This window comes from Porites lutea, chromosome 1 (assembly GCF_958299795.1).
Source record: "Porites lutea chromosome 1, jaPorLute2.1, whole genome shotgun sequence".
NCBI lineage: Eukaryota > Metazoa > Cnidaria > Anthozoa > Scleractinia > Poritidae > Porites > Porites lutea.
Genome location: NC_133201.1, coordinates 8288462 through 8301641, shown reverse-complemented (window position 1 = coordinate 8301641; position 13180 = coordinate 8288462). Strand labels below are relative to the sequence as shown.

Below are 13180 nucleotides of genomic sequence, written 5' to 3'. Positions count from 1 at the left end.
AAATTAATGCAAAACAGTCACTTGATTTTTTTTAAAAGAAGAAAATTAGAACAACCGTCAAGAAACCAACCAAAGAGTTTTATTCTTAAATCAAAACCAGTCTTATCATCATTACTGTAATTTGAAAATCCTGTTTTCTGATTTTTTTATCGCAAAGAGAAAAGTCGTCAACAAACTGAAGATTATTTTCATTCCTTCAAAATTTTTGAAAATTAGCGAAAGCAATTTCTTTCCTGATTTAAACATCATAGTTTTTCATTCTGTAAAATAAAGTAAAAGTTTAGTAGCATCAGTAAAGTGAGCAGCAGGCGCAGTTCCTTATGCTGTAAAGGTGTCCAAGGTATCCAATCACCAGAGCGCCGCCATAAATGATGACAGAAGAGGACTGGGGCGGGGAGGCTCCTTTAAAAGTAAGCGCTGAAAGAAAAAAAAAAAACTTTTTAATCAAGTATATTTACCTCAGTGCTTATAGAATTAATGAAAAAAAAACTGTGAATCAAAGGTCAGACTATCAGACGATAGCACAGGACAGTAAGTTGGCTGGTTAGAAGAAAGTTAAGTCATATTGTAGTTGGAAATGAAAAAAAGTCTCTTGCAATTTCATCCATTTGCACATCTCCCATACTACACGTTGTCTGTCCCATAACATTCTGCATAAGCATAATCTTCAATTTCTATTTTGACAACTGCAACACACAGGGGAATTTTTTTTTGCTTTGCTTGGGGGGGGGAGGGGGGTGGGGCAAAGAAGGTGTATTATAGGAGTCGCGCAAGTGGCCAACGAGTCGGAGACTGAGTCTAGCACTTATTGGGTCTTGGAACTTGTTGTATGTATGTTAAGGGGTGGACTCGGTAAAGCGCAGTTTGTTGCAGTCAATCCTCACCTTTTACGCAATTTCCTTTGGTTGCCTTGGACTTTCTGTATCCCTTTTTGCATCGGCATATTCCGTCATGGCACCTCTCATGCGCTTTGCACTTGATATTGAGACATTTACTCGCTACGATGACAACAGAAGACATTTTATACTAAGTCAAAAGTAAACCAGGTTAAGTAGAGATATAAGGTCTAGAGAATTTGTATATTTATATTGAGTTTAAGGGTTAAACATACTTATTTAATCTAGAAAGTACAAAAAAAGTCAATAGCCAGTTTTTATCACGTTTCCCTGATTCGATTAATAGGGAGCTTTAGCATCGACGACGGCAACGGCAGCAAAAACGTCAGTTTTAAAATGAATTCTCGTTTATCAATCTTTGGCGCGTTTATTCCAATTTACTGAAAATGGCAAGTGTAGGCGAATTTCCCTGGAGTTTATTCCTTGAGGACCGCACTCAAGTTTAGAGAGAGAAAAAGAAATTCGTCGTCGCTTGTGTACGTCCTCCATAAAACTTGCAGTTAGGAATTTTCACGTTGTAGTCGTACAAAGTCGGTAAAAAAATGAACAAAAAAGCGTGATGCACGTGCAAAGTTGTTGTTTTGCGTACTAAACCTATTGCTTTTTTGACGTCCTGGTTGCCGTCGCCGTCGTCGTTGCTAAAGCTCCCTAGTAGATAGTTTACGCAACGACGACGACGGCGGCATCTAGAACGGCAAAAAAGCAATAGGTTTAGACAAGCAAAACAACAACTTTGCACGTGCATCACGCTTTTTTGTACATTTCTCTGCCGTCGTTGCACGACTACAACGTGAAACCACCTCATTTTACGTTTTGTCGAGGACGGGAGCAGAAGACAACAACTTTCTTTTTCTTTTCCCGAACTTTGATGCAGTCCTTTAGAATTCAACTCCAATCAAATTTGCCAACATTTGACACATTAAACGAGATGGAATAAGCGCGATAAAGTTTGAGGCAGCACAAATTCACTTTTTAAGTGACGTTTTCGTAGCCGTCGCCGTCGTCGTTGCTAAAGCTCCCTAGTGTTTCCTAGGCGACGCGGTCTTCTTTCTAGTAAATTAAAGATAGTGTTAAGGGTAATAAAATATATTATCCAAGGAGCAAAACTCACCAGGCTTGCAGTTTCCTCCAACTTTGACGTACCCGTCTTTGCAGTGGCATTCAAACTTTCCTGGCACGTTTACGCATTGTTCATCCTTAGCGCATGGGTTTTGGGTGCATTCGTCTACATCTGAAATACATGTGTATGTTATAAGTTGTAATAAGCGTGCTTCACGTGCGCGTGCATGGTGCCAGTCTACAACTTTTCGCCCCATGTAAGGGAATTCAAGACGGTCTTGAATTTTGGATTCCTCACCGTCGATTCCGGATTCTTAATTTATTGTCAGTAGAACTTAGATTCTGGATTCTGGATTCTGGATTCTGAATTCCAATCGTTAGCTGGATTTGGGATTCCTTGAGCTGTATTCCAGATCCCATAGCCCTGAATTCCGGAGTCCACACGGAAATTCTTACAAGGAGCGAAGCTTGAAACTATGACATGAGGAAGATCGATGAGACAAAAACAGTCATACCTTCACAAGTCCGTTCCTGATCATCTCCTTTAACAACATAGCCCTTCTTCTCGCAACCACAAACGTGAGATCCATTTTCTTTCTTTAGGCAATTGAGAGTCGGAGGACAAACATCACCTTGCATTCTGCACTCGTAAATGTCATCAACTAGCACGCAAAAATATTAATATCAATACATGGTACCTTTTTCAGGCTTCAGGTGTATAAAAGGCTAAGGATTTCACGATTTGAAGTTCTGCAAGGGCGTATCCTTTCTATAAAAGTGGTATATAGGAACAAAAAGTCCAAAGACTACTGCAAAGTTGAAACAAACGTGTATTTGAAACTTTCTCAAATGATATTTCAGCTGGCCATACCAGCCTTTTTAGGGTTTTATTGATTTTACTAATCAATTTTAAATGCAGATGGAGAATGTCGCAATAAATATAGAGGAAGAGGCGGAAATGGCGTTAATTATGAAAAAGTCTGCAGTTTAGTTTTTTACGTATAAAAAGGGTAAGGGGCTGAACATTGCGCGGAGCCTTCACATACCAGGCCTTGTTGAGTAGTATTTCGGCACCTAACGAAGGACAAAGCAAGCGTTTTCGTCCTTTTGATTGTAATAATTAAAATGCCAGCTTTGTGCCTTCAGGTTTATAGCCAAAACTCATTGGATATACCGTAACGTAGCCCCAGTCCTTTGATGAAGAATTAATTGTACCTTCACAAGTTCTCGCATCTCCATGTCCGGTTACCATTAAACCAGCCTCGCAGCCACATGAGTAAGTTGCGTTCTCTTGCGCCAAGCACTGCAGTGAAGATGGACAAGCATCTCCTGCTTTTTCGCAGTCGTCCAATGCTGAAAAGATTGTTTTATTACATGCATCAGTTACTTGTTGATATCTACTGAACTGGAATAAGGTCCACGAGATCGTTCCATATAGTTTACGAGAGTGACGTTCAAGTAATAGGACGCAACGGTCTTCCGTGAGCCCTTTTAATGAGTTGAACAGTTAACAGTTAAACGTTGTCAAATCCAACCTCAACTGGAGTCTCCATTCCTACGTAGCCGCGGGAATGATAATATTAATAACCGTTGTAAGACTAGGGCGGTATTGTTTCGAACTGCACTATGAGACTAACAGGACGAACAGTTCAGATTCAGTTCGTTGGGCAACCTCGTAAGATTGAAGAAACGATAACGTGCCTCAAAGCAATCCCATAATGTGATACGAGACAAAATGGACCCAGTCTCAAGCGCAAACACGCTCTGGCCAATCGCGAACTCTGGTTTACGACAATAAGAGAAGCTAACATTTTCATATTAATTTTTCTTCTTGTTGTGGTAAACTACATGTTATTTACTATTCTATAGGGTGGGAAAGGGTTGATTGGAACGAACCATCTCCTTTGGGAGCTTCTTGTGATACATCAATAGTGGTTGTGTTTAGTACTGAAGTTTTCTCCTTAATAATAATAATACTCAGTGTATGAACAGAATGATTGACTTAAGTGACTGACGCTCTAGGTGCATGGTTTGCGCCCGGCTGATGCACAAAAAGAACACCAGCAAAGACTGTGACAAAAGAGATAATAATAATAATAATAATAATAATAATAATAATAATAATAATAATAATAATAATAATAATAATAATAATAATAATAATAAAAGTTTCTCCAGAGACCAACTTCCGTGGACATTAATTTAAGCGTTCAATTAGTCTAAAAATAACTTTATAGTGAAATTCACATATCCCAAGGGCTAGACTGGGCAGGGAATCAGCAAAATCCTTTTGACGACTTTCTTTCAAAAGATCCTATTTAAAAGCTTACAGTTAACCAAAATTGGCAAGATCATCAGCTAAAAAACTGATATCGTGCCGGCCTTTATATTGACTGAAATTTTTACCTTGACAAGTCCTCGCATCTCCTTCTCCCACTACTTTTGAGTCGGCGTCGCAGCCACATGCAAAAGTTCCGTTCTCGTTTTCCAGGCACAGTAGCTCAGATGGACAAACTTTTCCTGCCTTCTCGCATTCGTCCAAGGCTGAAATGAATGAAAAAGTAGGATCATTCGGCATGGTCTTCAGATCCCCTCCCTCCTGACTGTTCACAGTGACTTGTCCAGGAGCGTGGTTTTTTTAGGGACCCAAATGTCCACATTTGAACTACCTTATATGGGAAATTAACGCTCCATGAAATCAACGCGAATCGTTAAAATTCGCGTTAATTTAAGTCGCGTTGATTTTGTTGAGCGTTAATTTCCGCGACGTTAAGTAAGTGCAGCGTTAATTTCCGTGCTCTTAATTTTCAGTATTTTAACCCCAGTTTTGGAACCTGTCCAGACATTCTTGACACCTGAAAAACATTAACTACAAGCTTTCTTTGTTTCCATTTACCCTTTATTTTTCATCTTTCACAAAAGCTAAGGCGAAAGTTTAAAATATTTCGAGTTCATCTTCATCGTTGTCGCTGTCAGAAGTGATGTCAGCTCAGTTTTGAATTTTTTTGCATCCAGTGATGAAATAAATTTGTTCAAGTTGTCACCACCAACTGTGTCTTAATCGCGTTAATTTCCTTTATTGTGAAATTCTACCTCCTCTTTTCGCGTTAATTTTCTTTATTCGAAAGTCGTTTACCATTAAATTCGCGTTAATTTAAAACGCCTTAATTTCCAATACCTTAATTTCATGGAGCGTTAATTTCGTATAATAAGGTATGTTTTTAAAATCAAAATCTGAAGAAAAACTCATGAGTAGTACACGCAGGTTTAGTTTGACGGCCTCGATACTTCCAAGCCAGTCCAATTTGTTTTGTTAAGAGATGGAGCATTACCCGGCCAACTAGTGTCTGTTAGAATCCATTCGCTTAGAAAAAAAAACAAAACAGTAGTTTCTCTCTAGCAACCTTTGTGGCATTACAGGTGTGGTATGGAATCCCTAATTAAAGGGTTCACAACTCTCCACTAAAATAGTGGGTAAGTTGGGGAGGGAGGGTGTGTGTAAATGAGAGTGCTGTAGGCATAAAAACAAATAAAATTGGTCAATGGTTAAATTGTTAGAAAAAGCACCAATTTTGAGCGACCAACAACTGCAATGCAGCCACGTCCAACACAAATATAAAGTGCAAAGTAAAAAGGTTAAAAGTGAAAAACACCGATATTAAGCGACCAACAAACTGCAATGAAGCCACGTCCAACACAACACACAGTGCAAAATAAAATAAAAGGAACTGAAGGATTAATATATAATATAATATAAAGGTAAGGACCTTGAAGCGAGGGAAACAGGTTTCTAGGGCAAATAGATCCACTAGCTATAACCGTAGCAAGATCACTGCGGCATTGACACATGAAAGTACTCAAAGGTCTTGGAAATAAGAATCCATTAGTTGATTATTCAGTAATCGTACCTTTACATGTCCAATCGTTTCCCTCTCCAACAATCTTATAACCAGGATCGCAATCACATGCATAAGATTTATCCTTTTGCTTCAAGCACTTCAGAGCAGGGGGGCAAATTCTTCCTTTCTTTTCACATTCATCCATTGCTAAAAAATAGTCATTAATTATCTATTATCTATAGTCATTAATTATATATTTACCACACTAAACGTATGAAAATTAAGATGCCTACGCGTTGAAATTTTCGGACACCAAAATCGACCGTTACGGTCGACAATTTGACCCGTTCAGTGTAAACGTCATAACTGTCTCAATTTTTGTACTGCAAAGGCGTGGTTATATGTCTTGAATGCGTGGCAGTAGTTTAGATGCGAGACGCCATTGAATTGGCTAAAGCAGCGCTCGTGTGTGGGCAGGTGTTAAAACCCCTGAAAAAAGTTAAAATTCAACCTGGCTCGTTCATTCGTTCTCATTTGATGAGAGCAGAGTGAAAAGATTGAATGGTTTCATGTTAACGATATGTCCTGTTAATTTTTTAGCCAATACCGTGCGAGAGGGAGAAAAAGCCTGAGTAAAAACAAGCCGCCGTAACTCAACCCATTGGTGCCATGTTTCATTTACGGGTGAAAAAGGCAGTCAAAGTACCGGCCCATAAATTAAACTAGAAAATAAGAAACTAGCTCAACAGATCGAGTGTAAACTGGAGCGAATGGTTTATATACACTAGTGCATGTACTTATCGACTAGGAATGTCACATGCTGCAAACTTAAGTACAGTTCCAAATTTTACTTTTAAGCAAGTTTTTCCAGTTTTGAGGTTCAGACAGTTAACATAAGGTGAATCAAAAATAGTTCTACTTGCCTTTCATTTCTTTGCCAAGTTCAGGGTCAGACTCATTTCAATCACTAAAAAATAATCGTACCTTTACAAGTCCGTTCGTTGCCGCCTCCTACAACCTTAAAACCAGGATTGCATCCACATTCATAACTGTTTTTGTGCTTCACACACTTCAGAGCAGGGGGACAGTTTAGTCCTTTCTTTTCACACTCGTTCATTGCTAAAAACAGGGAGAATGTGTGGAAAAAAGACTTTAAAATTCAGGCTGGGTAAATACCATGGCTTACCTCATCTGCCAAAGTTCCCGTTATGGTGAAAAAAGGCAGAAGACACGGAGACCGATAAAACAGGTTAGAGGATAAACTCAACAACCATTATCTCATACTATTTTGAAGTAAATGAGAATTGCGCCTTTACTATTATATGATTTAAAAAATTGTCGAATCAGCTGATCTACCAATAAAAGTATTAATAAAAATAAAAATAATAATAATAATAATAATGACAATGATGATGGCAATGAAAGTATTTATTAGTTATTGTCATATTATATACGATTAACGATTTATGATTAGAGCGGTTTTCATTTGAGTGTCGAAAAGTAATTGGTTTTGCACTTTCTACACGATGCGATTGGCTTAAAAGATTCGCGCCACCTTTTCATCCAATCAGAAGTGAAACCAAAGCCAATTGTGACGCGCTCGCATGCATTTTCCCGCGCTTTGCGTCAGCCACATGTAATTACTTCGAGTTTTGATTGGTTCAATGTATTGTCTGTGTCCTATGTGATTGGCCAGAGTAATTACTTTGGTTTTGGTTTTACGACACTCAAACGAAAACCACTCTAACACTATATCATGAATAATAACAAAAAAGATAAACAAACAGATATTTTTAGCCCCCTTTGCTACATTACCCTTTTTCAGTTTCACCACTGCTGGAAAACAAGAGTAATCGAGTGTTATTATTGAATAGACCTTTTTACCGATATGGCGGCCATATTGAATTAATTAGATTTAAGGAGTATTATGGGATGCCCAGGGGGCATGAGCACGATTCGATATACTCACTCAGTATACGTACGCGCGCTTTTGTGGCCAATTAATTTTTCTTAAAGTTTTCCCAGAAAAAGATTGTAATGGCAAAGAAAAGATCGTTGTGCCTTGTTTGGATGTAATAATGAACGCCTTTTTCCCGACAAATATACAGTGAAGTTCTCTTTTTGCCCGAAAAGTGCGCGTAAATACTGAGTGAGTGCCCCCTGGGCATTCCATAATACTCCCTAAATCTAATAAATTCAATATGGCCGCCGTATCGGTTAAAAGGTCTCTTCTTTCCGTAGCTCGTACTAATTCTAATCCCTGTGCCCCTTTGATTTGCTAATTTCAAAACAGATAGTAATCCTACTTACCTTTACACTTCCTCGCGTTTCCACCTCCCACAACCTTAAAACCATTATTGCACCCGCATACATGGTCGTTCCCCTGTTTTACGCACTTCAGAGCAGGGGGACACTTTAGCCTTTTAATTTCGCATCCATCCATAGCTAAAAAGACCCAATAAAAGCATTATCATACCTTTTTACTTACGTAGCTGGAGAAAGGAGATATAAAGCAGAGACATATGCTGAAGTAAAAAGCACAGAACTCGACACCAAGTCAGGGCCTAATCATATCCTAAAGTTAAAATTTAGGGATATCTCCCTGAGAAACGTTCCTTCCGCACTTCCAATCTTTGTCTGGTAGTTGCAGCAAAAGGAAGAAGCAAACCCTATAGTTTCTTAGCCTTTAAACCTTTTCTCAAAAAAACAAAAAAAGAAAACTTATCTTAATGCCTTCATGCGACCGAGAATCCTTCAGCCTTAAGCCTCATACAAGTTTGCGCATGCTCAGTAGATTTTGGTTAGTGTTTAAGTTATAGAGGATATTACATGGCCGTGCGGGGATACGAATTTTATCTTCTAGTGCTGAAAGTGTCTCTCACGAGTGTGCGAAGCGAAAGAGTGAGAGATACTTTCAGCACGAGAAGATCAAATTCGTATCCCCAAGCGGCCATGTAATTAAATGTTCTGTTTATTTTATAGATATCGATGAAATTCCTACAAAAAACATAACTCTTTTTTAAATTCATTTTCGAAACAGCAAAATAGTGCAGTTAAAGTGATCACCTGTGGCAAAATGCCTGTCACAAAAATTTTATGAAACTCGGATATAAAGTTATAAAGGAGAAATAAAGACAATAATGCTTATATTTTTTGTTCCAAAAAGTTAGTAACCATGGCGACACCAATATCCTCACACGTGAAAGATAAAAATAGTATCTTCACTGCGCGCGATAAAGATATGATTTTTTAGTAAAAGGAAAAATCCTGGTATTTCATCAGTATATATATAATAAAGACTGGTATTTAATAACCTGTGGACAAATTGTATCTTTTCTTGCATCTTGTTACCCTTCTTTTGTTTTAGTTTGTGTGTGTGTCTCCCTGTTAATATTGTATATTGTACTTAGGCAAAAAACAAATGTTATATTTACCAATGCAGTTCCTTCCATTTCCCTTGTATCCCGGTTTACATTTGCAAGTGAAAAAGGGAGTTTTATCATAGCAAATGGCATCTCTGTGGCAGTTATGTTGGTTTGTAGCGCATTCGTTTATAGCTGAAATTACAGAAACATCATAGAAGAGCATCATCATTATTAGACTGCAAGCAGTCTCTCTAATAAAGGATTAAATTAACTGCAAAAAACGTGGACGAAGATTTTGCTAGTTGTAAACGTTGGATCTCAGTCTAGAAAAGAGATCTAATCAAGGAAAATATAAAGAACCAAGAACGAGAAGTCCAAAGACTACTGTAAAGCTGATTCAGAACAACGTGAATTGTTATTTCGGCTGGCCATACCAGCCCTCTTCAGGTTTACAGATGTTTACAGATGCAGTCTCTCCTATTCTTCAGATTTAGTGAGGGCAGTGCACGCGCGTTCGCCGCGCGAAGCGAGAAACGAGGGTTCGGTTACACGCTTGCTCATTTGCGTGTTTCTCGCGTTTCGCACGACGGAATAAGAAAAAAATAGACTGCTCGTAGTCTATATCATAGTAATAGGCTGATTTAGCAACTGAAGGGGAACTTCAGTTGACGACGGCGCTCACAAATCAAACAACTGGCTTGACCAATGGCAGAGCAGAAAATTGCTCACTAAAGGTCGCGTTTAGTCCTTTTCGTTTGCTTTCCCGTCGTCAACTGACGCGAGAAACGAGGGCTTCTTCAGTTATTCCGGTCTAAACTACTTTTTTTAGCGATCAGCAGTAGCCTTTTGTGATATATAATCACAGGGTCTAGAGGAGTCTCGTGTGAATACATGAATTACTTATTTAAAGTCTCACCTTGAAAAATGTCTATACCTGTCGCTTAGCATGATTAATTAGCCCAATGGGATCTTTATAAATCTACTGTAAACGATTTCTTCGCTTCTAATCTGACCCAGATCGACTTTTAAAAATAAATAACCGCAAGCCATATCCTCGCTGGCGCACGGCACCTTGCCCGAAGGGTGACCAAAAGGCGACCGAGGCACGAAGGGCGACCGAGGCACGAAGTGCCGAGTCGAGTAAAAGGACTGTAAGCCGATCTTGCGTGCCCTCGGTCTCTTGGTTTGCGGTCTATAGAGTGTGTAACGAAACTGTAACGCGATCAAAATAACCTTTTTTTTCAGAGGTTTTCGACGGGCTTTGATGTTCTAATGACAAACTCATCTCCTCTGGACCGTGTGATAAAATGAATAAATTATCAAGGCTTATTTACCGCCTCTCCATTAATCGTCTGGCACACCCTGCCAAGAAAATTATGCTAACCTGCTGGAAAAATGTGACCTTTGCAGGGATTAGCACCTGATCTTAGGGAATATACGTGTGCTTGAAAGCTATGGTATTGAATTCAATCAATAAGGGGGTAACTAAGAGTCTACTAAGGGCACTTTCCACTTGTCAGAACTGGCCGGCGAGACCATTCACGTCGCAATGATAATTTCCCTTTTAATCAAAACTCTCCAGCCGGATCGGTCAAATCCTAAATAGCATGCACCAAGGAGATGGTTTTTCAGGAAAAACTCTTAGAAAAAGCCGATATCATTTTCAATCTGACTGGTCGGGCAATGGTCTGGCCGACCAGTTCTGACAAATGGAACACGCCCTAAGAATGTGAACTTCAATCTTTGCCCCATGGAAGGAAATCCAAGACATTCTTGGATTCTGGATTCCACGCTGTAATGCAGGATTCCAGGTACTGGGGTCGGGATTCCGGATTCCCTGTCAGAGGAACCTGGATTGCGGTTTGTTAATCTAAGCCGACAGTTTTGGGTTCTGGATTCCACACTGTGGATTCCCGAGGTTCCAGGTACTGGATTCCTTGACAGTGGAACTTGGATTCCGGTTTGCAATCATTAGAAGGATTCCAGATTCGTGAGCTAAATTCTGGATTTCAAAGCTTAGGATTCTAACAGGTAGCTCCAAACTTTTCAGTCTATGGAGTTCTCGACGATAAACCCAATAAACAAGAAAAAAACCCATGATTGTGAGGGGAATTTTGTCATTATTGCGGTTTGCAATCGTTAGCCGGATTCCAGATTCCCTGGAGCTAAATTCTAGATTTCAAAGCCTAAGATTCTGGATTCCTCAAGCGAAAAAATCCCAGATTCAGACGTCCGTAATTGGGGGCGATAGATGTAGCACTTACGATAGCAGTTGTCTCCGTTTCCTTTATATCCCGCCTTGCATATGCACTTGTAGGCCAGGCGGGTGTCTTCGCAGCGAGCGGTTGCAATGCATGCATCTTTCCGATGACATTCGTTTATATCTGGAAGAGTTGGATATTAAGAGTTAACAATGAAACCATTGCTGACCCGCTTCAGTCCGGGTGGGGGAGAGGGGGTGGCCTTGTGAGGCACCCCTCGCGTTAAAGTTAAATAACTTCATTACCATTCCAGCTGAGTGACTTTTCGTGAAACTTATCTGGCAACATTTTAAAGTCGTCGCAAAGCGGACGTCCGAAAGAGTGATGGTATAATACCACGGCAATCGAGTTTTGACAGCCATGTTTTCAAAATTTACATGTTTTTATTCTACCTTTCTACTTAATATACCGTAAAACTCCGAAAATAATCCCCGGGGCTTATTTTTCAATTGTCCCTTTTGACGGGCTGGTTTTTGGAGGGGCTTATAATCGGAGGGGCTTATCTATGGAGGGAAATTTGCGTTTCAACATCGATTGGGCTAGCCATTTAGTTGGAAGTAAATTCAGCGTTTTTGCTTTGTTTTACTTGGTATTTGAGGGCAATTTTCCAAGTACAAGCCCCCGGGCGGCTTATATTTGGAGGGGCGATTTAACCGATGGTTTTTTGCGTTACCGGTTTGGGGGGCTTATATTTGGAGGGGCTTATTTCGGAATTCTACGGTATTACACTCAATTTAGCATCATTTTATCAAATTTATTATTGTTACGTTTAACAAATAATTCGGGGATTTTATCAAGTGCTCGTTGCAAACCAATTTCTCCCTCTTTACCGGCAGTAAACAAGGGCAATCTAAATTTCGTCCTTTGCTTGGAGTTTGTTAGCAAAAGCAGCTTCATTTATCGCTAAGATTATATTTCGTCTTCCGAAACTGCCGCGAAAAAGACGGCATTATGACTCCCGCTCAAAAACAGTGGATGTCGGTTGGTCGTCTGCTCACGCAACGCTCCTCCCCATAACTGGAGAGGACGTTGCGTGACGAGACTAAAACGTCTGCGAGGATATTCCGAGTTACGGGAGCCGATAAAAACGCGCAGAAATTGCTTTGCACTAGTAAAGTCGACTGAATAAACCCAATAAGCAAGTCAGGGCAATTTGTCATTATTGCTGGCTTTAGTAAATACTTTGGCAGCGTGATCTTAGGTCCTTTCCCATCGTATTTTCAAGTTCTTGTAGTTCCCATCGTGCATGCTCCGATCCATGACGAATCTTGCTTTCTATCTCCTCTTTTATCATGTCATAGCTGATCTTATGCAGTCGACAGTCGAAGGAGAGCGTTGGTAAGGCTACAAGAAAAAGATAGATAGCGTCTCTTTATGGATATATTGATTCTAATTTAAAATGTAAATATTTTCCCTCGATCTTTATTGCCGCACCCATCTTGACTGGTAAACAGTAAGCAGCAAAGAGCTGCTGTACATTCCCCTGTTCTAAAGTTATAATTGTGAGTTTACGCGACAGGACGGCAGGACGAAGAGGACGGCAAAACGCTTGTGACTGACAAAAGTGACGGGGGTATTACTTGAGTGTTTTGCCGGAAATTCACTTAAAATAGATGTTTTTTGCTCTTCTGCAAAAAGAATCTGTTTATTAAAAGGAATGTGAAGTTTGACGGAAGTTGTTTTCAAACAATATTATTGTCACGCTTGTCACACAAGGTTTGCCGTCGTCTATGTCACGTCGTCCATAGATCGTTTTCACT

At 39.7% G+C, this 13180-nt stretch overlaps 1 protein-coding gene across 1 annotated transcript; it reads right to left on the bottom strand.

The window, feature by feature from the left end:
• LOC140941875 (uncharacterized) lies at window positions 1-12714 on the bottom strand. Its single transcript, XM_073390910.1, has 13 exons — window positions 12603-12714; window positions 11424-11543; window positions 10076-10093; window positions 9229-9351; window positions 8105-8239; window positions 6779-6913; window positions 5864-6001; window positions 4362-4499; window positions 3171-3308; window positions 2471-2617; window positions 2008-2127; window positions 885-998; window positions 1-417 (listed from the first exon to the last, which is right to left on the bottom strand). The coding sequence occupies exons 1-13, from the start codon at window positions 12712-12714 to the stop codon at window positions 290-292; spliced, it is 1566 nt and encodes a 521-aa protein (XP_073247011.1). The 3' UTR covers window positions 1-289.
• Between the last annotated feature and the right edge of the window lie 466 nt (window positions 12715-13180).